General features: G+C 65.3%; 6 protein-coding genes across 6 annotated transcripts; 2 read left to right on the plus strand and 4 right to left on the minus strand.

Moving 5' to 3' along the window:
* Nucleotides 1-315: 315 nt before the first annotated feature.
* Nucleotides 316-2,550, minus strand: PFL1_01247 (uncharacterized protein; the record flags this gene model as incomplete). The annotated part of the gene is made up of 2 exons (XM_007878750.1): nucleotides 316-946; nucleotides 1,088-2,550. 2 exons carry the CDS (start codon nucleotides 2,548-2,550, stop codon nucleotides 316-318), a joined length of 2,094 nt encoding a protein of 697 aa, XP_007876941.1.
* Nucleotides 2,551-4,409: 1,859 nt separating this feature from the next.
* On the minus strand, nucleotides 4,410-6,955 carry PFL1_01248 (uncharacterized protein; the record flags this gene model as incomplete). The annotated part of the gene is made up of 2 exons (XM_007878751.1): nucleotides 4,410-6,760; nucleotides 6,862-6,955. The coding sequence occupies 2 exons, from the start codon at nucleotides 6,953-6,955 to the stop codon at nucleotides 4,410-4,412; spliced, it is 2,445 nt and encodes an 814-aa protein (XP_007876942.1).
* An 812-nt stretch (nucleotides 6,956-7,767) lies between these two features.
* On the minus strand, nucleotides 7,768-12,209 carry PFL1_01249 (uncharacterized protein; the record flags this gene model as incomplete). The annotated part of the gene is made up of 4 exons (XM_007878752.1): nucleotides 7,768-9,265; nucleotides 9,390-9,467; nucleotides 9,569-10,154; nucleotides 10,262-12,209. The coding sequence occupies 4 exons, from the start codon at nucleotides 12,207-12,209 to the stop codon at nucleotides 7,768-7,770; spliced, it is 4,110 nt and encodes a 1,369-aa protein (XP_007876943.1).
* A 690-nt stretch (nucleotides 12,210-12,899) lies between these two features.
* On the minus strand, nucleotides 12,900-17,186 carry PFL1_01250 (uncharacterized protein; the record flags this gene model as incomplete). Its single annotated transcript, XM_007878753.1, has 1 exon — nucleotides 12,900-17,186. One exon carries the CDS (start codon nucleotides 17,184-17,186, stop codon nucleotides 12,900-12,902), a length of 4,287 nt encoding a protein of 1,428 aa, XP_007876944.1.
* Nucleotides 17,187-17,601: 415 nt separating this feature from the next.
* PFL1_01251 (uncharacterized protein) lies at nucleotides 17,602-21,175 on the plus strand (the record flags this gene model as incomplete). The annotated part of the gene is made up of 11 exons (XM_007878754.1): nucleotides 17,602-18,262; nucleotides 18,504-18,607; nucleotides 18,727-18,803; nucleotides 18,919-18,962; nucleotides 19,089-19,115; nucleotides 19,211-19,353; nucleotides 19,469-19,688; nucleotides 19,790-20,103; nucleotides 20,228-20,308; nucleotides 20,401-20,598; nucleotides 20,693-21,175. The coding sequence occupies 11 exons, from the start codon at nucleotides 17,602-17,604 to the stop codon at nucleotides 21,173-21,175; spliced, it is 2,352 nt and encodes a 783-aa protein (XP_007876945.1).
* Nucleotides 21,176-21,657: 482 nt separating this feature from the next.
* On the plus strand, nucleotides 21,658-25,611 carry PFL1_01252 (uncharacterized protein; the record flags this gene model as incomplete). The annotated part of the gene is made up of 7 exons (XM_007878755.1): nucleotides 21,658-22,115; nucleotides 22,217-22,521; nucleotides 22,623-22,713; nucleotides 22,821-22,895; nucleotides 23,008-23,172; nucleotides 23,266-25,357; nucleotides 25,486-25,611. 7 exons carry the CDS (start codon nucleotides 21,658-21,660, stop codon nucleotides 25,609-25,611), a joined length of 3,312 nt encoding a protein of 1,103 aa, XP_007876946.1.
* Between the last annotated feature and the right edge of the window lie 858 nt (nucleotides 25,612-26,469).

Genomic DNA, 26,469 nt, shown 5'->3' on the forward strand with positions numbered 1-26,469 from the left:
CGGGACCCGGGCCGAACGACCAGCGCAACGCAACGCAACAACCGCCACGGCCTTCTGTCCGCCCATCCGAACCCGCACTCGCACACGCACGCCTGCAGGCGGCCATTTGTGGGCCAATTCCCGTTGCATGCCACCGCCGCGAGCACACAAACAAGCGGACCGGCCGCGATTGTCACCATGACTACTGCCCTCTATGGAGGTTAACACAAGACGGAGCGAATGGAGCGAGGGGAGCGGTGACGGCGGGAAACAGACGGAGCAGGGAAGACAGGGGGGCGAGAGGGGGAGCGCGGAACCGACAGCGTGCGGCCGGCCTTATCCGTGGAAGTGGGACTGGCGGTGCTTGCGCTTGTCGGCGTGGCCACGACGCTGGAGCTCGTCGTTGGCAGCAGCAGCGTCGCCGCCGCCAAACTGCTTGGAGAGGTCGCCAAACACCTCGAGGAGCGAGCCGAGCGTCTGGTCCTGCATCTTCTTGGCGTCGGGCAGCGACGAAAACTTGGGCACGGGCACCTTGGACTTGGACTTGGACTTGGACTCGTCGTCGGATGACGGCTTGGTGGCCGTCGGCTTCTTGCCGCCGTTGGCCTTTCCGTCGTTGGGGCCGTGGCCCGCCGCGCCCTTCTGGAGCTGCTCGGGCTCAGAGATCCTGCCCCACTCGGAGTGGTAGCTCTTGGCCGGCACGTCAATCTTGAACAGGTGCGCCTCGGTCGTGAAGACGTACTCGTCCAGGTTGATGTCGTTGGGGTCGGCAAACGTCAGGTAGAGGTACTTGAGCGTCTCGGCGTAGAAAAACGACTGGCTGTTGTCGTACTGCTTGGGCGACGTCGAGTTGACATTGACCAGCGCGGCGTAGGCGGCGGGCGCCTTGCAGTGCTTCTTGATGGCCTGCCACGCCGTCCACGCCAGCTCCTGCCACCGCTCGTCGCCCGTGGTGCGGTAGGCGTAGCTGTCGGTGCGAATCGGCGGAGGACGAGGGGGCAAGGGGAAGGAGGCAAGAAGCGACATGGTCTCTCGCGTCAGCACGTCGTCGCCGCACCATCGTAGCACCCATCGCCCAGCCGCAGCCGCCCGCCACGCGCATGCTCACAAGACGCTCTCGAGGACCTCGGGCCGGAGGATGTACTGCACCACCTCAAAGTCGAAGCCGTGCTTGCGGTAGAAGTCGGCGTCGTTGATCGTGATGCCCTGCCTGTTGCCGCCGGAGCCCACAAAGACGAAGCTCTCGGGGCCGATACCACTGGGCGAAGACGTGTAGGTGTTGATGCAGCTCTCTGCGAGGGCGAGGCCGTAATCGTTGAAATCCGGGATGCCGAGCATCTTGGCGCCAAAGATCCAGTTGCCCGGGGCAAAGCAGCCGAGGTGCGAGAAGCGGGGCAGCACGCCGCCGTTGGAGGCCGAGTAGTCGGTGAGGTAGGTCAGGTTGGCCGACGTGCCCTCGGCGCGCGTGATGAGGCTGCGGATCGAGCTCTTGACGGCGTTGATCCAGGCAGGGATCCAGGGCCCCGTGTCCTCGCCGAGCAGGTAGGCGTACTTGATCAGGTACTCAAAGTAGCTGTCCGATCCGCCGCCCCAGGTGACGTAGTCGCTGGTGGGCGAGTTGTCCTTGGGGTCGAGGTTCTGCCCGGGCAGGCCCGGGAAGACGGCGGGCGCGTTGAGGATGGCGCGCATGGCGCGCTCGGCGTGCTCGAGGTACTTTTTGTCGCCGCTGAAGCGGCTCAGGCGGTCAAACTCGATGATGAGGGTGCCAGCCTCGGCGATGCTGGCGTCCTTGGTCGTGTCGGGGCGGCCGGTGGTGTTCCAGTTGATGAGGCTGTTGTAGGGCAGGTCGTTGCCGTCGACCCAGCCGGAGAGGAGGTGGTCGCCGATGACAATGGCCTGCTTGACGAGCTTCTTGTCCTTTTTGCCGCCGAGCTCGTAGGCCGAGAGGATGCCGCCGAGGTAGCGGATGTTGGTCTCGAACAGGGAGACGTCCTTGGTGATGGACTTTGAGAAGTCGACGCCCTTTACGTAGTTGGTGCCCTCCTGGAAGATGTCGTCGAGGCCCATGACGTGGGCGGTGCTGAGGGCGTCGACGATCGTGGCCCCCCAGCCGCCGTACGACGTGGCGCCCACCTTGGACTGCGGGCGCAGCTCGTCGAAGCCGAACGCGAAGCTGCGGTAGGCATTGTAGCTCGAGCTAAAGGCGCTCTTGATGTCGTCGGCGCGCTGCTTGGACTTGGCCGACTGGGTCAGTCCCGGCTTCTGGATCTGGGCGGCGTCGGCGGTGGTGCTGAGCAGGCAGGCGGTCGAGATGGCCGCGAGGCCCAGGTAGAGGAGCGTGAACGGGTGCGAAAGGATCATGGTGCCGCGGCTGTCGCAGGAGCGCGACGACGGGGTGGACGGCGGCAAAGGGCGGCGGCGCTGGCGGCGGCCGAGGGAGGAGTGGTGTCGGGCCAACGTCGGCCTGGACAGAGATGCGACCCGGTCACGGAACCGTTGCGGGAGGGACAGGACAGAGGCGGCGAGGTGATGAGAAAGGGGGCGAAGACAATGATGGGGGTCGACCACCATGCCGCCGCAGCGGTCACCGAGTATTTGTATGAACGGCCACCAGGCTCACAGTACGCACTACTGGAGGGGCACACAGTAGCAGCAGTCTACTAGAGTAGTAGCAACGGCGGGCATCCTACGGACGCGACGATTCCCCACCACACCGTCAAAGGGCCTCCGGTCTCGGGGCGCAGGGCGGCCAGAAACAAGTCAGCCGCCTCCTGTCTCTCCGTTGTGCATACGTACATACATACATCAATGGTGTATTCCTGTCCCTCGCCAGAGAAGTTGAGGCGGTCGCTGCTGCTGTGCTCAAACCGCACCTCCCTTGACTGTTCCCCCCTGGCTTAGCCTGCCGCCATTTACTACTGTGGGGAGGGTGAGTGGGTTGACTGCGCATGGACCTCGGTCGATGCGAGCCCGTGTATTTGGGGTGCGTGTTGGCCTGGCCTGCTGGCGATCCTTGCTGACCTCTTCTACGGGCGTGGTTCCAGCCACTCTGTCAACAAGCTCAGGAACAAGAGCATGCTGAGGTGGGGCGTCGTACAGTACAGTCTTTGACGTTTTTTAAGTACCGAGTGTGTCGCCAAGACCATGAATTGAGGGTGAGGTCTATAGCAACACATCGCTGCGTCCTTGAGCAGTCGCTTGTACGCCTGCCAGGCAAGGGGAGTATGGGGATGTGCGCGTGTAGGGGACTGTAGCGAGGAGCTAGGCAAGGTGGCCAGCAGGTAGGGGAGCGAGGGCGTCGCATCTGCGCGCTCCGCGTCTTAGCTTCGCTTTGGCTTTGCTTGGCTTCACTGGTCGGTACACGGGCGCGACACGGCGTCCAGGCCGAGCGAACGCCAGACGAGCCCCGCCCCAGGTGTTTCATGCATGCATGCACGGAGACGATCCCCACCCTACCGCCTCTGTGGCCAGTCCTCGGGTATGCATCCGAAGGCGCGCGCGGCGCTTTCCATGTCTGGCTTCGGCGCGATGGCGATGGGACAGTAGCTCCAGCGGGCATGGCTCGACGAGGCCCACCTCGTCTCATTGTGAACAGCCGTACGTGTACCTGTGGGTGTGGGTGTGAGAGGCAGGCAGGACCAACAGGCAACCTGCTCCGCTTACACGAGTCCGGACGACGCAAGCAAGGTCGGTACAGTCTAAGATACGGTAGGTGCACCACGACCGGATCAACGGGCCCGAGAGCGAGGCCGACACCGTCTCGTCTCGTCTCGTCTCGTCTCATCTCGTCAAGCCAGCTTCTGTCGTTTGAGTTCACTGCTTGGGTGGACGAGATCGTCGAATTGATCGACGAGGACAAGCACGTACGTACTCTGTTCGCCATCGCCCATTGTTCGGCCGGAGGTGGGGGCGGTGCGACGGATGGATCGGATCGCCGTGAACGAGCCTAAACCCGTCTCATCGGCCTTCTCTTGCCCCCAACCCCACCCGTCCAGCCTCGGACGGACCCGCTCCCCGACGACATGACATGACATGCTAAAGCAAGCATGACTTAGTGCCGAGCTTGACAATCACGCCCCAACACCCACCCCACTCGGCACCTTGCTTCCTTGTGGTCCAGCGCTTCAGGCGACGGGCACGCACGCTGGCGGACAGTAGAGAGTCACGTACGATGGACTGTACGTACGCACCATGGGCTGACATTGTGCAAGAGCGCCTACGAAGCGGGACTAGAAGGATGCAGAGGGATGCCAACGGCGACATGGGAGCCCGTGAAGTCAGAGGGCCCGGCCCGGGGGGCTGCAGGAGGGACGACGTCTATCGGATCCGAAATCGGACTCCGCGGGAGCAGCGACGAGCCTCGCTGGCCGCGTCCACCACTGCCACCTCTGCTGCCGCCCGCCCACTCTTGAGCGACTCCGGAAGCGACCTCACTGAACCGCGACGGCGTTCATCGAGTAAGGCTGGAGCGTGACGGTGACGGTGCGGCCGCGCACGTGGGACGCGTCGACAATCTTGCGGCCGGCCTCGACATTGTACGGGCTGTCGAGGGTGTTGCTCGCCTGCGGGTTCTTGCCCGTCACAATGTACTGCTCGGCCCGCTGCACGTCCTTGGGGAACGTGATGTCGATCAGCTTGGGCTGCGCGTCGTAGTTGATCAGCTTGGCAATCACCCGCCCCTCGTTGTCGCTGCCGGCGCTAAAGTAGACCAGGTTGTCCTCGAGCACGTCCTTGGCCGCCGAGCCGGCGCCGCCCGACGACGACGACGATGACGACGACGACGATGCCGCCGAAGCCACCTTGACGGCGTGGACCTGGTCGATGTGGTAGCGGCCAAACGCCTGCTGCACCAGGTACGACGACGACTTGACCACCTTGGACGGGTCAAAGATGAGCTGGCCGGGCGTCGACTGGTCCTCGCGGGGGTCGGCGTGGGCGGCCATCTGGGGCGCGTAGGCCGCCTTGGCGCAGATGTCGGCGTTACGCTCCAGGCCCAGCAGGAAGACGCCCTCGGCCAGCGAGCTCTGCAGCGTCGTGTACTCGAGCCGGCTCGAGCCGGACCACGGGTTGTCGTCGTCGGTGAGGCCCGAGTTGATGACGGCAAACTCGAGGTTGTAGTAGATGGTGCCGTTGCGCTCGTAGCCGTCGTACTGGTGGTAGGCGCCGATAAAGTCGTTGGGCACGCCGTACTTGGGGTCGTTGAGCGTGTCGAGGTTGTTCATGTGGCCCTTGGCCACCTTGACCGGCGCGGTGGCGATGATGTCAAACATGGGGTACCGGCTCCCGCTGCTAAAGAACTGCTTCTTGATGCCCGCCTCCATCATGCCGTAGCGCTCGTCGTACTTCATGCCGGCCGTGATGCCGCTCTCATTGCCGACGAGCACCGCGCTGACCTGGTACGGCTCCTTGGGGCCACCGGCCTTGACGCGCATCTCGGCAAACTCGCCGTCGGCGTCGAGCAGGAAGCGGAGGAAGTTCACCTGGTCCTCGACGATGGCGGCCATCTCGGACAAGTCGACGATCTTGTCGCCGTTGTAGGTGCCGTCAAACAGGCCGACGATGATCTTGGCGCCCAGGCGGGTGATGAAGTTGTAGGCCTCGACGACGCCAAAGTGCTCCGTGTTCCAGCCGGCCCAGTTGCCTGCGCGGCCCGGGCGGTAGCGGTCGGGGCCGATGGTGTTGTTCCAGCGGAAGCGGCTGAGGGGGCTGAAGCCGCTCAGGTCGTTGCCGCCGGGCGTGCGGACGGCGCGCGGGCGGAAGTCGAGCAGCGCCTGGGCGCCATCCTGGCGGATGGTGGTGTCCTTCCAGGTGGGCGGGAAGAGGCTGACGAGGTTGACCTGGATCGCCGGCAGCGGGCCCTTGCGCGCGTCAAAGAGGATGGCGAAGACGTTGTGCAGGTCCGGCGCCTCCTCGGAAACGGTAAACGTGTAGTTGACCTGCTTCCACTCGGGACCGACCTGGACGCGGTCGACGGCGCCGCCGAACTGCTTGGCCACCTGGAAGTCGTACAGGCCGTACTGCAGGTCGACGGTGGTCTGCTTGTCTGCGCGCATGAACCACGAGGCGCGGTACGTCGTTCCGGAGCGGACGGGGATGCCCCAGAAGCCGCGGTTCTTGAGGCCGATGTAGCCCTTGTAGGCGCTGTTGTCGGTAGTGACGGTGGTGTCGAGCGTCAGCCTGACCGAGGCCGGCAGGGCGTGCGAGAGCGGGTTGTCCTTGATGAGGTCCATCTTGGTCTGCCCGACAATGTTCCAGCCGACGGTCGAGCCTGTGCCGAGCGCGTCGCTCTTGGGGCGCGTGAACTCGGCGTCCTTGGCCGTCTGGAAAGCCGTGTTGTAGATGAGCTCGGCAAACAGGCCAGTGTCGCCGTAGTTGAGGTTGGTCTCGATGAAGGTGTCCATCTCAAAGCGGGAGTGGTACTTGACCTGGTCCAGCACCTCGAGCGCGAGGCGGCTCTGGGCGTCGCCCGTCGACACCGTCTTGCCCTGTCCCGAAGCGAGCTGCTTGGCGCTGGCGTCGGCGGTCGCATCCGCCTTCTGAGGGGTGGCATTGCCGTCCTTGCTCTTGTCGTCGATCGGACGAGCGAACTTGGCGTTGCGGTTGGCCTGCGCAGGATCGACCTTGGCTTTGCCGCCGTCGTTGCCGCTGCCCTTGCCGCCATCGCCAAGGTTGGCTGTTTTAGCGCCCGGATCGCTGGGCGAGGTGTTGTCATCGTCGCCATCGCGTCGGAGCAGAGCGGGCTGTCCAAACGAACGACGGTGCACCTTGACGTGGCCCTCCGCTGTCAGACGTCGCCGCAGTGTGTGAGAAAGGGGGTTGCGCTAATGATCAGCCGATGTGAGCCCGCACGGCGCAACCAGGACCGACGGCGGATCGACTCACGCTTGGCGACAGAGAAGGCGTCGGCACCGTCCAGAAGTGCCACGGTGGCGAAAGCCAGCAGCAGGCTGCACAGCAGCAGCTTGGCGGCCCTCATGTCGTCGGAGCTTGTGGGAACGGCCGAAAAGGAACGGGATCGGGGGGATGAGGGGTTGAGAGGTAAGAGAGAGCGGTAGGATGGCGGTCTGCTCGTCGAGAGCCAGGTGTGGTGCTGTGAATTAGCGGGACGGAGTGTGGGGAGGGGAGCGAGTCACGTGGGAGGGGACGGTAGGAAAGAGAGTGAGGGGAGGGGATAGATGCTGACGAAGGGGAAAGGGCAAGCCGCTCGGTCTGACCCTTTATACTGCAGATACGCCCCGTCCCGACTCGACGGCAGCCTGCCTCGCGGCCGACAGGATCGAGAAGGTGGGCTCGCAACCAGCTCATTTGAGCCCAGAGGGGCTCGACGCTCGCCGCACGCCACAGGTTGGTGGGTGAGTGATGGAAGTGGGTCGCTTTCGCCCCGACTGCGCTTTGTGGGCAGGGCTCGAGGCCAGCAAGGCCTGCGCGCCCACATCAGGCCGCGATGCACGACAACGGGGGACGGGACTTGCACCGAGTCGCGCTGTGACAGCTGACGCTACCAGAATCGCGTTAGCGCAGGATGGCAACGAGGTGGGGGTTGTCGGAGCCAGCGATGGGCGGACAGGATGGCTGCTCTGGCGTGGCGAGGGAGCGAGAGTGGTTGGACTGCCAAGGACCGCCTACGACGACGGCGTACAATACCTGCCTCAGTCGCAGAACCCACCTCGTTCCGTCCTCGACTGCTGCCTCGCCATCGCTGTATCAATCGCGACGCTACCTGGATCGCAGCGTCGGCAAGGTGGGCGTGTTGACGTGCAACTCGCGCCCACCTGCTTTTCTTCACCCTCAGAATCCATTCTCCTGAAACTCGACGAGGTTGCTGCCGAGCGTGCCGTCGAAGAGCCTCCAGACGTCCGGCATCGACTCGAGCGCAGGCAGGATTTGGGAGAGCTGCTGCTCCGAGACCATGCCGAAGTCCATCATCGCAGTGGGCTGCAGCGGGCGCGTCCCGTGCGAACCCGGAGGCTCGTGTGGCCCGAGGTGAGGAGCGCCATGCTCTGACGGTTGCCCTGGCTGGGCAGCCACGGGGCGCAAGCCCGTATCGAGAGCGCCTGCGGAAGCTTCGATGCCTCGACGTGCCGACGGGTCTCCGCCGTTGGAGAATAGTTGATGTGGACTCATGGCCGTGGTGGTAGCGACGGACGAGGGCGAGGCATCCAGCAGATCGGGCCCGTTCGCAATGCTGCTGCCGCCGTAGAACGCGAATGGCTCGGCTGCCCCGTCAATCGACCGCGAGTTGAAGAGGTCGGTGTACTCGTTCTGCATCGTTGACGGAAACGGCGAGAGGCCCTTGAGGAACGAGTTGTGGCTCGTGGCATCGCCAGCGAGCGGGTTGAGTCCCGACGAGCCGAAGCCGTATGATTGACCGAACCGGGCCGCCACGGTCGACGGACCCGCATCAGCTGTCGTCGAGCGCCTCTGTCTGCGGGCTTGCTGTGGCCATGGAAGCTGTCCACGGGCGGTCCGCCGATCGTCGTGGGACGAGAGTGACCCGGGATGGTTGCCGTTGGCGTTGTTGGTGGGGCTGAAGGGCAGGAACGGCGCGCGGAGATGAGATTCCGTTCCGGCCACGCCATCGCTGACATTGCCCTTCGCACGTTTGTTCGGCGTACCGGCTGCCCTCCCCTCCTCCGCCTCCCCATCGGCGGGGCGATCCGGCCCTTTGCGCTTGCCTTCCCGACCCCTCTTATCGTCCCACCTCTTGGCCTCGTCGAGCAGGCCAATCAGCAGCTGACAGCCCCTTTGCGCGATGGCGCTCTTGGCGGTGAACGAGGATAGCGCATGGAGCGCCCTCTTGACCTCGTCCCGCCGGGCGCGCTTCCGCTCCTCGGCCGCACCCTCGTCGTTGTGGGCTTCGCAGCTGGTCTTGCAGGCCCGCAGCATGTCGAGCGCGAGGATTGTGGCGGCCGCGACGGCATGATAGGGGATCGTCCACAGCGCCCCTCCGTGGGCGCTGGAACGCAGATCGAGCCGGTCGCCCTCGGAGGGCCCCATGCCGAGCCCACGCTCGAGCTGCTGCAGGATGGCGCGCGCCGTCTCGATCGATGCGTCGTGCGACAGCTGGCGGTCCGCCGCCGAGATCCTGCGCGACAGAAAGGCCCGGTGCATGACAATGATCTTGTGGTGGACTGAGATGAAGAGGTAGTGCTGCATGACGGTGGCATACGCAGGTAGAGGGCTTTCGTCGCCATAGTACGGGCGCGACGTGCGGAGGCACGAGGTCGTGAACTTGTCCGTCACCTCGCGCAGACGCCGCTCGTGGTGCTGCACGAGCGAGAAGTCGCTGATCGGATGGTCACGACAGCAGATGAGAGTGTGGCGGTCAGAGCATCGATGGAAAGAAGATCAGCATTGCTTCATCCTCGGACCCTCCTGTCGAGACTCGAAGAGACGTCCGCTGTACTCACACCGTACCCTGCGACCGGTTGAGATCCTGGAAGAAGTCGCACACGATCTTTGCCACGTGGCAGGTATACCGCTGCTTGCTGGTGGAGCGTTCGATTCGGTGGGGGTGAGCGTGATCGGGAGAACCGGTCAGTATCCGCCGCTCGGCAGCGCCGCGGTCCGCTGCCGCCGGGACACTCACGAAGCCACGGTCAGCTCGCTGACATCGCGGTTGACCAGCTTGCCGTGCTCAAGATCCTCGTCGGAGCAGTTGTGGGGTAGCGGCGTGTCGTACTGGCCCTCGAAGATCGAGAAGCAGCCGCGGTAGGGGATGGCAAAGTAGTCTTGCTGCGTAAACGCCCACCAGACCCGCTTGCCCACCTCGAGATCGACGATGCGCTTCTTCCATGCCGCAAAGTGCCGCTCGCTCTCGCCCTTGACCCTGCACGAGGCGCCGCGAGCGCATTCGCCAGCGTTCCTGGTGTCGCCGTCCGAGCCGTGTGGGCCGTCTTGCCGCTCCCTTGCCAGCAAGCGGCTGCGCTTCGCCATGGACTCCTCGAGGATGCGGGCCGGACGTCCCAAGGCGTGAAGATTCAGCGTCTGGCCGGTCTTGATTCCGATGGCCAGGAGCGAGGTGAGGAGGTCGCTGCCGCAGATGTTGTGGCCGGCCACGCAGAGGATGGCGATTGTCTGGCAGCAGTAGACCGACGGCCGGACGAGGTACTCGGCCAGCGAGAGCGCCTCCATGCCCATGTTGAGCAGGGTGGATGCGAGCTGGCCTTGTCGCTCTGAGAGGGGCGAAGAGGGGTGAGGTCGGAGGAGTTGTCAGACGATGTGTCCGATCCAGGCTGTCTGCAGATCGACAGGATCGGCGGCGACAGCTGCAAGCACTCACCTCCGCTCTCGACGCCGCACTCGCGGCATTCGTCGGCCGACATCTGGTGGATCGCTATGCTGCAGACCACGAAAAAGAGCGACAGCCAAGCCGGGTCGATGACGGACCATGCCTCCTTGGCCAGTTCTGCGACCTTTCCTCCTTGAGATTCGTGGTCGTCGCCGCTGTCGTCGAGCACGATGTCCAGGAAGGCGTCGACTTCGCGTTCAAAGGTCGGGAAGTGGACGCAACAATGCTGCCACGCGCCAATATCCCTAGCCATCTTGACGATGGCGCGTATCGACGCCGGCGAGAGAGCAAAGCTGGCCATGCTGTCCGGCAGAGTTCGAGTCGTTGGATGAGCCGCGATGTTCGACGGCAAGAGGCCGCCTCCGAGCCGCCTAAAGACGGCATCGAGCCTGATCTGCAACGGCTCAGAGAGGTCTACTGCATAGGGCAGCCGCAGGCGCAGCCGGTCGAGCCGGTCCGTCGATGCGGCGTCGCGGCCCTCGTCTTGGACATCCCGATGGGCGGAAGGCGAGGTGCGTGGTCGCATCTCGTCTGCCATGCCATCGTCGTGCGCCGACTGCGCCTGGCGAGGAGCCATCGCGAGTTCAGGGGAAGGCTCGCCATCGCTGCCGACCTGCACCTCTGCTTCGGCCCCCGTGGCGATGATCCCATGCCTCCGATCCTTTCCAAGCGCGAAGAACTCGAGCGCAGTGGCGGCGTCCTCGGCGGCCAGCTCGGCGTTCCGGTTCTCTCGCCACGCCTCGACCTCTTCGTCCGAAAGTCGCCGCTGCGCTGCGGATCCCGGCGATCGCACGTGTGCGTGATCCAGACCGTGCCGGTCGGCTTCATCGTCGTAGGACTGAAGTGGTCCACGCGAACCGTCCAAGTGCACGCCATCGGATGAAGCGGCGCCAATTCTCGATGCTCTTCGAGAGTTGGGAGGAGAGCTCTCGCGGTCTGATGTCGGAATCCCCGCGCCGGGCCGTCTTTGTGACGGCGAGCGATTGCCATAGTGCAGCGCCTCGCCATCGCCTGTACTGCGATCGAGTGGAAGCTGGGCCCGGCTCCTTTCCCAGCTGCTACGCCGTTCACCAAGCAGCGAAATGACCTCCTCGACATCCTGGATGCGGGCGTGCAGGTCGCCCGCGGAAGCGTCCCGGGCCTCGAGTGCGCCCAGCCTGGCCTCGATGCGATCAAGCTGCTTGCGTATCCGCTCCAAGGGGCCGGCCGAGGGTAGAGCGTGCGATGGACTTGGCGAACGCGGGTCGGCGTCTGCACGGGGGGCGAAGTATGGGTCCGGTGGTGAGCCGTGCCAGGCAGTGGAGGCTGCCGCGGCTGATTTGACCAGGCCTCCGCGTCGATCCGAGGCTGCTCCGGCGGCAGAAGTGGCATCGCTGGATGTGCGGGACGGCTTACGGCGCCGAACGCTGCCGCTCGCCTCGCCGTCGGTGTGGACGATGGAATCATGGTAGGAGCCGGAGGCGTGCTGCGCCAGTGGGGTGCTCGTCGCTGCGGAAGAGGAGGCGAGAGGTGAGGGGCCGAAGGGTTCCGCCTTTGGTGTGCTGTGCGGTGGGCGGGCCTGCGGGGTCTGTGGTCCAGCGGCCACGACGGGTGCGCTTCCCTCGAGATGGCATCGTTCGGGACAGCCTCGCTTGATGCACGAGGCGCAGGGGATCTGCTTGTCGCACTTGATCTTGCGCCTGGCGCATTCGGTGCAGCTCCACGAGGGGCGCTGGCTGCGCTTGTACGGGAGCAGGAAGGGGTGCGCCGACGGGCTGGTCGAGTGCGGCTGCTGTCGCTGTTGCTGCGTCGTCGTCGTCGTCGTCGTCGTCGTTGGCGGTGCTCGGGATGGCGGAGGTGTTGGTGCTGGTGGTGAGCGGGAGTCGTGATGAGCCTGATGATGGTAGAGATGCTGGTGGCCGCTTTCCGGCGAGGCAGCCACCGGTCGAGGGACGTCCATCCTGGCCAAGGCGGAGGCCGGAGCCTCTTTGGGCGAAGCAGCGTGGCGCGCCGTTACCAGCGTTGGGTGAGGTCGTCAAAGCATGGGCTGGCGCGGAACGTCTATTGCTAGTGTTGGCCAAGATCAAGCCATGGTGACCGCAGGTCGATGTTGTTGGTCTGCCTGTTGAGCAGCGGGCCAGCGAGCGAGGGAGGTGAGGCAGCGGAGAGGTGGTGAGGAGAAAAAAAGAAAGGAAGCTTGGTCGAGGCTCGCGCACGGCCGCCCGCCCGGCTGGCTGCTCCACCTTGACTCGTGGCGCCATCAGGCAGGCCGGCCAAACCCTGCCCGAGCTGCATTGCGGGGAAGCGTGCACCGGCAGCAAGAGCGGCCTTATCGCGCAAACGCACCGCACCGCTGCACTTCCTTATCTCGGGCAAACGGGGGCGGCTGAAAATTACGACCGAAAATCCATACGCGTGAAATCCCAAGGCAGAGGTCGAGCTCAGCCACGCCTGGCCACGCCACGCCGCGCTGCGCAAGCCAGCCATCGACTGCTTGCTTCTGGCGTCCATTGATTCCCGCTCTGGTGGCGTCGCAGCGGTACGTATCGAGGCAACAAAGTGACAGGAGAGGCTAGGCAGGGACGTGTCCGACACAGAGCCCAGTAGTGTTGCTCCCAGGCCAGCGGCCATCGTCCTTCGCTCATCTCAGCTAGGCCGCCTGGACAAAATACACGGCGAGGGCCGGGTCGACGTGCTGCGTAAACTGGCTGCACGGCGCTGCGGCACCGGGACCGGCACCGCCCTCTCTCTCGCCGCCTCCCCTGCCCGCCAGGTAGCACCGGCTCTGCACCGTCAGGCGGCCCGGTCGCACCAGGCCAGGCCCTTCGATGCGCACCGTGGCCGCCAGCTCCACCGCCGAGCGCGGCTGGAGCGTGCCGCGCAACGTGCGCCGCCCCATCCACTGCGCCGATCCAGGCCCCCTCTCCTCTGCCTCCGGCTCGCCAGTGTCGTCTTCGGCGCCTGTGGCCGAGGGCGCCTCTGATCGCCCCAGCTGGACCTCGAAGTCGACGTCGAGGCTGTCTGAAAAGTTGCGCACCCACACCGACAGGCCGAGTCGGGTGGGTCCCTTGGCCGCAAAGTCGTGGGTGCGCCGATCCTGTTGCGCCTCGTGCGAATCGCCAGAGCCTCCTTCTTCGGCGGGGCAGAGATCGACGACCAGCGGCGCCTCGTCCGTGGCAAGCCGGCTGGAAAGCAGGTTCTGCAGCATCAGCCCGCGCTCCTTGACCGTCTGCGCGTACATGCTCCGGATGGCCGACCGCCCGTCGTCGTCAAAGAGCGACAGCAGATGGTTCCGGCTCGGCCCCAGGCTCAGCCCAAACACGTAGCTGCTGCCTCGGCGTGTCGGCTGCTGCTGCTGCTGCCAGTGGACGACGACATCGACGTCGTTGGGCTCGTACAGCACAAAGGCAGCCGCTCGATCGGCCTCCGACAGCGCCTGGAAGTGCTGCGACAGCGTCCACTGTCGCCACCGAAGCCGGGCCTGTCGCAGCAGTCGCTGGTGATGCGGCGAGTCGAGCGTCGTCGAGATGGGCGGGCTAGAGCTGCTGGCGGCGATCGGCGGGTAGGCTTGCACCTCGTCCTCTTCCTCAAACAACCTGCCGGTGCCGGAAGCGAGGAGCTCAACGGGCCGTGGCGCGTTCTTGGCATCGACCTCTCGGCTCTGCAGCATTGCCTGCAAGCGATGGAGGGTGTAAGCCATGGATCCTCCTGCCTGGGCCTCGCTGTGATCCTCGTCTCCTCGTGAGTCCGTTCGCCCGAGCACAGCACTGAGCCGCACCGCTTGGCAAGGCTCGAGAGAAGTCCCGACCTTTGCCGATAACGACGACGTTGGCGACGACGAGGGCTCGTCCTCGACCGAGCATCGCCAGCACGGGCCGACAAAGGAGAGGCCGGTGACGGTGACGGTCTCGTCGAGCGAGACGTTGGACACTTCGACCGACAGGCGGTAGTCGCACTTTGCTCGATCAAACACCGGCCGGCTCTGCACCGACACCTCCAGACTCGGCTCCACTTCGATGCGGTGACTGAGCCGAGAGGTGTGGAAGCGGCCCTGGCTGTCGCCAAAGACAACCAGCCATGCCAGCTCCACGACGCCGAAGCGGCTGGCCTTGAGCAGCAGCGGCACCGTCCGCTCCTGTCCCGCTGCGAGGATCTCGTCGTCACCGACAAGGTCCTGTATCGCCACATGCTTGAGGTCGTTGGGCATCGTAAACGACGTCGACGCCTTCGGTGAGCCCGCCCTGGCCGTGGCCGCCTCCGAGACCACGAAAACGGCGGCATCAGGTTGGTTGCACAGCGCTCGCACGTCGCGCAACCCTTCGCCGCTGACGTTGCGCAGGGTCAGCTCGACTCGGCACTCCTCGCCGAGCAGCATCGAGGAAGGCGGCGATGCGAGGGACGCCGTGATCGCAGGCTCTGCCTCGTGGACTGTCAGCCGCAACATCTGGTCCGGGGCGTAGGTGGGCGTAAGGCGCTGCTCCCTCGTCGCACCGAGGCGCTTGCCACGCTTGTCGAGTGATTCGGTGATGGGCAGCTCGTCGGCAATGACGGAGCTGATGTGTGTCACGCGGTGAACGCCCGCTTCCCGGACGCGGATGGGTATCGAGAGCCATCGCACCTCGCGGGGGCCCAGCATCACGGCATCGACGGGCTCGGCCTCGAAGCGGGACTCTGTCGCCGTTGCTCCGGACGATGGCCCTGCATCATCGCCGCTCTGGGGCGCCGCTTTGGGCCCATCGTCGGGTCGGAGGTGCGGTCGGATGTCCTTGACCTCGATCGCCGTGTTCAGAGGATTCTCGACCGCCACGTCCAGCCAAAAGGTGGCATCGACGGCAGCTCGGTTGTCCCGGCTCGAGGAGAGCGTGGCCGGCCTCTTGCGGGTCGCCGATCCCGACGAGGAGAAGCCCGCTGCCATGAAGGCGCCCTCGAGAGCGGTCCAGGTCGAGTCAGGGACCCTCGACTGCCCGCCCTGCGCACCGATGCCGTCCTCGGCAACCCGGAGCCTCGCGCTCTTCGGGTTGAACAGGGGCTGGGGCAGCTTCACCTCCGGCTTGCCGGTAGCCGTGCTGCCGTCGCCTTCGCCCTCGCCGCCGCCGCCGCTGCCACCTGCGTACCTGTATGCTGTCAGCAGGTCCTTGAGCCATGCTTCGTGCTCTTCGGCCGAGCATTGACCGGGGCGCAGCAGCGTCGAGAGGTGGGCGACGGCGGCATCGGCGTCCCCGCCGTTGTAGGCCTGCATGCCGAGCTCGCGTTCGAGGTGGTTTTCGACCGACGTCCAGGCCTTGTGGCGGTAGAGGGCGGCGGCCTGGGCGTAGCATCGGAGCGAGAGCGCCTTCTGCCCACAGGACTGGTAGCGATGTGCGGCCATGACGAGGTGGAGCGCACACTTGCGCACCGCCGCCTTTGGCTGCCGCCGCAAGTCGGCCATGGCTGCCTGCTCGAGCAGCAGCGCGCCAAACACCTCTTCGGACGCGTTGGCCATGCGCTGGAGGGCGACGGGCGCCGGCCGATAGTAGCCGAGGGCGCGGTAGGCTTCGTAGTAGAGGAGCGTGGCGCGCAGCGGGCCCAAATCGCCTCCGGCGGCGGGTTTCAGGGCGTACTCGTGGCAGGCCTGGGAGAGGTAGCTGTCGACGTCGATGGGCGGCGTGCGCGCCGTGTACATGAGCATGAGGTGCGACAGGCCAAACATCTCGTTGGCCACCGCGCTGTGCCTCCAGGCCTTGTCGCCGGCGAAGTCCTTTCGGCCGAGGTCGTACATGGCGGCGGCGAGCTTGTAGTCGCGGATGGTGAAGGCAAAGTCGGCCAGCCGCCGCGTCTGCGCCTCGACCGAGGCAAATGGGTAAAAGTCGTGCTGAACGCTGTAGCCGGCGCCGTTGGAGAGCGACGACGAGGCCGAGGCGGCAACTTTTGCGGCGGACCCGCCAAAGAACTTGCGGCTGGCGCCAAACAAGCGGCCGGTGAGGCCCTTGCGCGAGCTGGCAAGCTGCTCGTTCCACTGCTGGACGCAGCGCTCCATAAAGGGCACGATGCTCTGGGCCGTCAGCTCGCGGACAAAGCCCTTGAGCCGCTTGATATCTTCGTCGTCGAGCAGGCGTGCGACGTCGGCGGATGTCGTGGGCGAGTTTGGCGCGGACGGCGGCGATGCTGGGGGCCGCGAATCGCTCCAGAGGGCCTCGATGTCTTCGGCGTTGCGGCTGGAGCCGTGCTCTTCGGCCGAGTTGATGGTCAGCAGGCAGCAGTGCAGGCCGTAGGTCCGCTTGACGTGGTCGAGCACTTCGAGCGACTGCGAGAGGTCGGGACCAGACGTGTGGACATCGTGGAGGAGGAGGTAGTACCTGAGCACGTTTGGATCGATGAAAGGATGGGCTGCGAATGGACCGCCGCTGGACGAGGAAGAGGCAGCGGCCGTCTCGTAGAGCCTGGCAAAGTCGTTCATGGGGTCGGGGCTGGCCGAGGAGACGGCGAGGAGGAGGGCGACGGGATGGTCGAATGTCGAGTGCGGGCTCAAGGAGCGTCGGTGGAGGATCGCGTCTCGAAAGTGGATGAACCACGGCGTCAGGGACTCGATCCTCTGGCTGGCCTGCTGCAAGAGGTCGGCTGGCTGCGGCGAGGCGGAGCCGTCTGGATCGACCTCGGCGAGCCAGTGCTTTGCGTTTGCGCCGATATGGGCGCTGACCGAGTCGAGGACATCATCCTGTTGTGGTGCGGCTGCGGCGGTGAAGGTGCGCAAAGGGTCAAAGCGGAGGGGAAAGCGCTGGCACAGGCGGTTCTCGAGTTGCGAGGTGCGGACCGAGAGCTGGGACACGGAGGCTTCGAATGGTCGTAGGAGGGCGGCGAGGTCGGGGATGTTGTTCGTCTGGATGACCCGGTCGACGTCGGGAGACGAGAGGATGGCAACGCGAGGCGAGAGGGCGGCGTGGACGGTGAGGTCAGACATGGCTGCGTCCGGCTGGATTGGCCTGCCTGCTGGGTGCAGCCGGAGCAGGTGGCTGCAGAGCGGGCTGCCTAGGCGGTGCGATCGCCGACAGAGGTGACCGGGGCCGTTGGAGTCGACGTCGGCGCCAGGTCAGCTGCTGCTGAAAGAGGGTGATGATGGCGAGGATGGTTGTGGTGATGGTGATGGAGGAGGGGAGCAGGGGCGTGGCTCAGCCAGCCAAGCAAACGTCGGGTCGCGTTGGGCGGTGGCCGCTGCCGCTGCTGCGCACGGACGCACCGCCCAAACCATTTCCGCATCTTCCACTCGCACCGCGATCCGCAGCAGCCCGCTCCTTTTTCCACCACCACCACCATCACCACGATCAACACCGCCATCGCCACGCTGACCACTCGCACTACGTCTCTGCGCCGACGACATGTCATCCAACGGCAGAGACAGGCCCCATGCCGACCCTCCGGCAGACTACAGCGCGTACGGCTACGCCGATGACCCGGACCGAGACAACGACCACAGCTACCACGACAGAGACGATCCATCCTCATCCCGCATCTCGTCCTCCCGTCAGGGCGACCTGGCCTACCGCCGGGACCGTGGATTGTACCGCGACTATGACGACCCTCGCTTCGACGACGACGACCGCTACCGCCACGCACGTGCCGCCCACCACCGCAGCGCCGTGCCGTTCCAGGATGATCGCCGGCCCCATTCCCGACCGCTCGCGCCCGCCAAGGTGCGGGACGGCTCGCCCGGAGATTCGCCGCCTCCGGACGAGGACTTGCTCGCCTACCTCCGTTCCCAGCAGGACGCAGCTGCCTCTTCGTCGTCCAAGCTGGATCCAGACGTCGAAAGGCTCAAGCTCGAGCGCTTCCAGCAGGGCGCTTCCGCCAAGAAGTCGAGGTACCAGCGGGAAAAGGAAGAGGCAGAAAGGAAAAAGAAGCAAGGCGAAGAAGACGCGGCAAAGGCCTACAAAGACTTCCTCGTGGCCATGGAGGGTCACGACGACGGGCACGGCGGCGACGCAGCGGCAGCAGCAGGCGGCCAACGGACCAAGCCGCGCGGGTTCGTCAGTGCAGGAGGTGAGTGCGAAGCGCCACTGTGCGATGGTCGACCTTTACTGCCTCCCGTTCCTCGCATCCCCCGCTTAGCTTTCCTCTTGCAATCGCCATGTTACCTTGCGCCGACTCTCGATTCCGCGATGTCCCTCTGACCTATGTCTGCGCCACTTCGCCTCGCCATGCCTATCTGCCTCCTGCCTCCTTCCTGACTGCTGCTTGACCGCCTGCCTGTTTGCCGACACGTCTGCTCGGCACGCTTCAGGCCAGGCCGTTTATCAGGGATCCCGCCCGGCCCCACCGCCGAGGGCGGCTGCGTCCAAGAAGCCGTCTCTGGCCGACTTTGGCGATGAGCCCGAAGACGAAGCGGTGAGCAGCCACGATGGTTCCTTCACAGCTCTTCGCAGCCCTTCGCAGCCCTTCGCAGTCGCTTGTACACGAGCGTGACCGTGCCTGACCACGCGCCACCCCTCGTCGCCGCCTTGCAGCAGGTCGAGAAGCCGAAGCGGGAGCCGCCGGGCAAGAAGAAGCGGGCCATGGACGACTTTCTCGGGGAGCTGCAGAGGTGCGTACCGTCGCCCGGTATCCGTCACGCTGTGGCTGCGCTGATGCCGCCCGTAACTGTCGCCCCTCGGCCTGACATCTTCTTTCTCTCCCGCGACCCGTTGCATTGCCTTCAGAGACCAAGCCGACCGGGAAAAGCGCCTGCGCGCCAAGGTCGGAGGTGAGTCGGGACAATACGCGAGGCAAGACAGCCGTATGCCATGCCCAGTTCGCTCGCTGACGTTGGCCACTGCCGATCTTGCTTCCCACCTGGTCCTGTTGCCTCCTTTGGCGACCGTGCTTGCAGAGGGAGGCTCGATCTCGTCGCTGCTCGGTAAGTGAGGGCTGAGGCGACTTTGCTGCGCACAAGCACCTCTATCAGCGCCGTTCGCTCACTCCCCTCCTGACTCTCTGTCCCCGCCTGAACAGCTCTCGAGGGCCAATACGTCGGCTCGCGCCACCTGGGCGATCCGATGACGACCAATGTCTGCGTCATGAACCTGCCAGCCAACGTCAGCGAGGACTCGTTGGGCGAGTTCTTTGCTCAGTGGGGCGATGTCGGCACGGTCAAGGTGAGCCTCTCCTTGCTTGAGCGATCTGCGTGCGCAGCCAGGCTCTGTCGTTTCTGCCGCCCCTCTGATTCCCGCTTTGCACCTTGGCATGACCGCCTGCCGACTTCCGTTGCAGATCATGTGGCCGCGCGGTGACGAGGCTTTTGGCGGTGCAGGTGCCGGCATCACGAACCTGCGCAAGGATCGCTCGGCCGGCCTCACTGGCTTTGTGGCCTACATGAGCCGCCAGGACGCCGAGTACGCGATCAAAGAGACCGATGGCATCCGATGGGGTGGCTCGCTGCTCAAGACCGGGTGGAGCAAGGCGATGCCGCTGCCCCCTCGCGCGCAGTACAGTGAGTAGCTGCCCATCGATTCGGTGCACCGCTCGTCCGGACGCTGCGTCGCGTCAACGCCGAGCTGCTTGACTAATACCGGTCTGCGCGTCGTCCTATAGAAGCAGCTGCTCCGGCCTCGTCTGCTCGACACGCACTCGCTCCCACCGACGGCCCGCCACACCTGCGCGCCCAGGGGCCCAGCGGACCCAAGGGCGGGTCGCGGATTGTCGTCAAGCCGCGCAGGCCAGCCCGTACCGACCGCTCTCCCTCGCCGCGGAGCGTCGTGAGGACTGCCCTCGACGACCAGGAGAGCCTGCGCCGACGCATCGAGACCGTCGCCGCTCGTGTCAAGGAAGGCGGGCAGCGGCTCGAGGACAGCATCCGCGAGAATGTCCAGAGAGACCCGACCTACGCCTTTGTCTGCGATGGCGAGGTGAGCTGGGTCTGCGACGGATCGCTTCTCGCGACACTGATGCTGACCCTCTGCTCTGCACGTGTTTACCTCGCTGCGTCCGGGTTCTCGTTTCTTCAATCCTTCACCGCATCTGCACTGCCAGTCGAACGCGCACCACTACTATCGCATGTGCCTGGATTCTCACTACCAGCCGGACCTGCCCGCCCGGCCATTCACTGACGAGGTAGGTGTAGTGCACCAATTCGGGCGGTACGTCGACAAGCCCAGTTCCGCTAACGTCTTGTTCAAATCGCCGCCACCTCCATCGACGCGCAGGGCTACGACTCGCTCTATTCGACCGACACGGGTGAAGAGTCCGAGGACGAACGGATGCGACGGCTCCGGCGGGGCACGACGCTCGGGCCCCTGGCGCGGCGGCGCTTCGAGGCCATGCTGCGTGGTCTGACGCCGCGCCGCGAGAGGATCGCCAAAGTCACCGCGTTTGCCATCGAGCACGCCTCGGCCGCCGACTCGGTATGTTGAGCGCTTCCTGCCGAGGCCCCCAACCGGGTCCGCCTGCAGAGCTTGCGCCCGCTGACACGACAAATTCTTGCTGCCCCTCTGCCAGATTGCGACGACGCTCTGCGCCTCATTGCTGGTCGGCTCGACGCCGGTGCCGCGCAAGATGGCCCGGCTGCACGCCATCTCGGACATTCTGCACAACTCGGCGGCACCGGTGCCCAACGCCTGGAAGTACCGCTCGATGTTCGAGGTGCGGCTGCCCGCCGTCTTCCGACACTTGCGGCAGGTGCGACTGTCGTTCCCAGGCAGGATGAAGCAGGAGGGGTTCAGGCGACAGGTCGAAATGGTGCTCGAGGTGTGGGAGGACTGGCTCGTCTTCCCCAGCGAGAGCCTTGAGAGGCTGCGGACGGAGTTTGAGCACGGCGGCGCGGAAGAGGCCGTCGTCGGCGAGGCGGATCGGGGGAAAGCGGCAGGGATGCCGGCCGAAGAGGTGGACCTGGACGGCGAGGATCTGGACGGCGAGGCGATGCCCGGTGCGGACAAGGGCACGGCCGTCGACGAAGAGGATCTCGACGGCGAGGCAATGTGAGGCGCAGCGTCCGCGCAGCTGGTCCGTCGACGACCTCGGCGGATGCACCCGTCGCCAGTGGGAAAGGAGAGAAAGCTCGAGGATCGGGAGCTGAGCAGGGTCTGGCCTGCCTGGCCCGCCCTCGGAGCCGCGTGGCAGCGCGTCGCGTAGATTGGCCCGGCCCGAAATTTTGGCATTCGGTGTTGGTCTGGAAGTCGGCCAGCGGCCAGCGCGCCACGCCAGTGGAGGGCCCGGCACGACTGGCTCGGTTTGCCACCCAGCCCGCACCTCGGCCGCAGCTCGACTTGCCTTCCTGCCTGTTTGCCTTCCGACCTGCTACCACGACCCGGACTACCGCGCAACTACCCCTTCCAGCCTGTGCTATAACCCCCGAATCACACTGAGGCAGGCAGGTTGACGCCCCCTCGAGCTCACAGACGCTCCCTCGGCCTCCATCACCCGTTGGCTCGCCGTCTGCGGTGCACCCTTCGCTCGCCGCCAGCATGGACCCCATCGCCAAGCTCAAGGCCAAGTTCACGCCGCCGACAATGCTCCGGCGGCCTGCAGCCAGCAACGGAGCCAGCCGGCGGCCGCACGATGCGAGCATCGAGTCTCCTTCCAAGCGCCCGCGACTGCTGTCGACCCCGACGGCATCGACGCTGCAGGAAGCCCGCCTCGAAGATGCCGGCCCATCGCAACCACCGGCCCACGCGATCCTCTCCAGCCGCGCACCGCGCCGCACGCCCAGTGCCGACGTCTTGAGAATTCCGAGCGCGGCGGGCTTGCAAGGGCAAGTCTATCCAGCAGCGGCTTCAAGCGAGTCGTCCGACGGTCCCTTCTACCTCTGTACGTGGAGGAAGCCGCAGTTCAAGAAGCACAAGACCTGGGACGGCGATGCGGTGCTGATTGTCAAGGAGGGTGGAAAGCATTGCGCTTTGAGATGCACAGAGACGGGCAAGGAGTGAGTAGTGTCAGAGGGCCTTCACCCCCTCTCCGCCTCTCTACCTCTCGCCGAACCGCCTCATTCAGACTATTTGCGCTCCCGTCCTGCTCACCCCACAGCCTCTGCACCCGAGCAGCCTTCAACCATGGGCAGCTCGACTCCGGAGACCAGCTGACCGTCGGCGGCAAGGAGATCGAGATCGACCGCGAGATATCGAGACCAGAGTTCCTCAGAGGCTCGTCCGCCGCGGTCCCTGCCCCGGCCCCGGCACCAGTCCCGGCGCCTCAGCAAGGCGGCGCTCGCGCCTCAAGGCCCTTCAAGAACGTCACGAGGATCAACAGCGGCGTCGCGACCCCGGTCAAGATCGAAAAGAATCCCGTCGACATCGAGCACATCGGCCCGGCAGAAGCCAGCACATTCTATGGTGAGCAAGGAGCCGCCCGAGTCGAAGCCAGCGGGGTGTTGTTCCGATCATCCCTAACATACTATTTCGAGTGCTCCTTTGCATCGTGCCTTCTCTTGCAGCAAAACCAGCAAGCAAGGCCCCAGACAGGCGAAGCCCCGTCAGGTTCAGCGGCCTGTTGAATCCAGGTCAAGGCAAGATCCCGCACGCAAGGTAGGTTGCTCCCTGGGGCTGAAAATAAGGCTCTGCTGCCTTGGGCTATGACTGATCCGAATGTCCAACCCCTCCCTCGCAATCGGTCCGCGTGTCCCTATGAGCAGGTTCGACCCTGATGCCGAGGGGGCCATCGTGATGAAGCGGCCGGACGAGGCCCACCAGAAGCGGTTCAACAAAGAGTGAGTTGCTCCGACCTATGTTGCCCCACCGCACACTCTGTGCGCATACAGCCATGGTGATTGCCCGCCATTGCTGAACATGCTCCATGATTGCGGCCGCCGTCGTGCACAGGAAACGACCGATCGTCGACGTCGTCGTCGATCCGCAGCTGGCCAAGGCCCTGCGGCCGCACCAGGTCGAAGGCGTCAAGTTCATGTACGAGCGGGTGATGGGCATGCACGCCAACGGCGAAAAGGGCCAAGGCGTGATTTTGGCAGACGAGATGGGCCTGGGCAAGTGAGTCGGGGCGTCGCTGGGGTCGGGCACCGAGTATCTGCTCTGCGGCTGACGCTTCCTTGCCTCCCCGCCTCGCGTGCGAGCGTTTCTCAGGACGCTGCAGACCATCGCACTAATCCTCACTCTGATGAAGCAGAACTGCTACTACACGTCGGCCTCGTGCACGATCGAGCGCGCCCTGATCGCGTGCCCGCTCTCGCTCGTCAAGAACTGGAAGCGCGAGTTCCGAAAGTGGATCGGCAACAACGCGCTCAACGTCCTGTGCATCGACGACGGCCGCGGCAAGGAGGACGTGGAGCGCTTTGTCCGCTCCAAGGCGTACCAGGTGCTCGTGATTGGCTACGAAAAGCTCCGCACCTGTGTCGGAACGCTCAAGGAGGCGCAGCCGCCCATCGGGCTGGTCGTCTGCGACGAGGGCCACCGGCTCAAGTCGCGCGACGCCAAGACGACCAAGATGTTCCAGGAGCTCAGCACGCCGCGCAAGATCATCCTGTCGGGCACCCCGATCCAGAACGACCTGTCGGAGCTGTACGCCATGATCGACTTTGTGGTTCCCGACTTTTTCGAAGACTACACGCTGTTCAAGCGGATCTTTGAGGATCCGATCATCAAGTCGCGGGCGCCGCACTGCAGCAAGGAGGTGCGCGAGCTCGGGCAGCTGCGCAGCGACGCGCTCGTCAAGGTGACCAAGGACATTATCCTGCGGCGAACGGCCGAGCTCCTCTCGCAGTACCTGCAGCCCAAGCACGAGATGGTGCTCTTCTGCAGCCCGAGCAAGCTGCAGCTCGACATCTACCGATCCATCCTCGCCTCGAGCGCGGTCCGTTCCGTGCTCCAGGGCGAGGCCGGCAACGCCCTGGTGCAGATCGGCATCCTGCGCAAGCTCTGCAACACGCCCGAGCTGCTGCTCAAGGACCTCGAGAGCACGAGCGACTCGACGACCAAGGCGCTCCTCGGCGACGTCTTGCGACACTTTCCCGACCACCGCCGCCGCTACGACGCGTCCTACAGCGGCAAGCTGACGTGCGCCGTCGACCTGCTCCAGACCATCCGGGCGCAGACCGACGACCGCGTCGTGTTCGTGTCCAACTTTACCAGCACCCTCGACATCATGGAGGGCGTGCTGCGGAAGCTCCGGCTCAAATTTGTCCGCCTCGACGGGCAGACGCCGCAGGACGAGCGGATGAACCTCGTCTCCAATTTCAACCGCGCCGATAGCTCCACCTTCTGCTTCCTCCTCTCGGCAAAGAGCGGTGGCGTCGGCCTCAATCTGATCGGGGCCAACCGCCTCATCCTGTTCGACAGCGACTGGAACCCGTCGACCGACCAGCAGGCCATGGCGCGCATCCATCGCGATGGGCAGAAGAAGCCGTGCTACATCTACCGGCTGCTGCTGTCGGGCACCATGGACGAGAAGATCTACCAGCGGCAGCTGTCGAAGCTGGCGCTCTCGGACACGCTCATGAACGCCGGCAGCGCCGGCTCTAGCAAGAGGTCCTCGGACGCGTTTTCGCGCGAGGAGCTGCTGGACATCTTCACGCTGCACACCAACACCACCTGCCTCTGCCACAAGCAGCTGGTGTGCGGCTGCGACGGCCGCGGGTCTGGGAGCGGGAAGGCCGCCCGCAAAGCCACGGAGGCGGGATCCAGCAGCGGTACCGACGTCGATGCCAACGCAACAGAAGGCGACAGCGATGATGATGACGACGACGACGACGACGATGACCAGCCGCTTCCGGGCTTCGTTGCAGCTTCGCAGCACGTCGTCAACACCGCCAACGCCGCCAACAACGACCGCCGCGCCAAGCTGGCGGCCCTCCATGACTGGGCGCACTTCGACTGCTACCAGCAGCCGGACGCCTTCGAGCTCGACGCCATCGTGGCCCGCCTGCTGCAGGGCTACGAGCCCGTCGCGCCGGTCTCGAAGGCTCGAGCCGACCACTCCGGCAAAGCATCGACGACGGAGGCGCCGCGCATCAAGCAAGAGCCGGGCGCGGCTGCGAGCGTGTCGAGCGGGCGCGATCATGGCCGTCCGAGCCTCTTGGAGCAGCTGGACGATCCGAACTTTGCCAAGCAGTGGCGAGCGACGTCCGACGCCGACAGAGTACCCCAGGGGTTGGGCGAGGAAGCACAAACAGCGGTGGACCAGTGGGGCGACGACGACGACCGAGCCGCCGACTTTGACGTGAGTAGGGCGAAAGAAGGCGCGCGTTCTCGTGAGGCGGCGCACGTCGCCAGGCTTGCTGCGGCTGCTGACCCCACGCTGGCGGGCATCGACCGACCTTTGACTCTTCTCTTACTCTACTCTGGCAGATTGAGGCGACGAGCGCGGGTCGGATCCTCTTTGCGTTTGCCAAGTCGTCCAAGGCGCTGAGCACGGATGTGCCGCTGGCGGCGTTGGGCGACGACGTGGCAGCCTCGGCTGGACCGGTATCCTAGGCTAGCTGGTCGATTCTTGGTTCCTTCTCGCGTCAGCTCACAGCAGCGCCTCGCGCTTCTTCCCTCGGCCGCCTTTCCTGCAATCTCTGAACGACGCCCGATCATCGACGCCCCGGCCTGCTCAGCCTTTGACCGGGTCAGGCTTGCGCTGGAGGCAGAAAGCCTTGGTCGCGCGTGGGAAGCGGCGCGAAGGGCTCCCCCGCAGGCGAGGACGTACAACGGCGAGAGCGAGAGGCGAGGGCGAGATCTGCAAGATACCGCGCGTACCGCAGATGCATGGGCGGCTCGTTCGACCGCTCGCTTCGATGCAAGGGGGCCCGCCGAGGAACGGAGGGCGGGCGAGACGGGGGCGGCGGAATGCGAACGCGAATCTACAGCGGGCCAGCGGGCTAGCCAGCCAGGCCAGCGAGCGAGCGAGCGAATACGGCAGCGTCGGCCCGCGGTCGCAAGCTAAGACGCCGTACTGTAGGGTGCCGTCGCGTCGTTCTGCGCCGGCATGCCATACCATACCATGGCGCAGCAGCTTGGCGGATCGGCAGCCGAGCAGATCCTCGACGGCTTCCGAGGGCAAGGACGGTCTGGAAATAGACGATGCGCAACGCCTTGCCTCGAGGTGCTGTGTACCGGTGGCCAAGCCAGGCTAGGCTGCGCTACGGAGACCCGCCCTGGCTGGAGGCGCGCAAGGTGGTCTCGGCAAGGCGGCCATGGTACCCAGCGCGGCCGCACGTACGAAGCGGTGGCGAGCTTGCCTGCCTGGTCTCGTTTGCTGGTTGGCGGATCGCCGCGCATGCGTTCGCCTAGCCTGGCCTGGCCCGGCCTGCCGAGCTTTGCACGCCGTGCAGCAGGCTCTCGGTCGCT

This window comes from Pseudozyma flocculosa (assembly GCF_000417875.1).
Source record: "Pseudozyma flocculosa PF-1 unplaced genomic scaffold scaffold00003, whole genome shotgun sequence".
Lineage (NCBI taxonomy): Eukaryota > Fungi > Basidiomycota > Ustilaginomycetes > Ustilaginales > Ustilaginaceae > Pseudozyma > Pseudozyma flocculosa.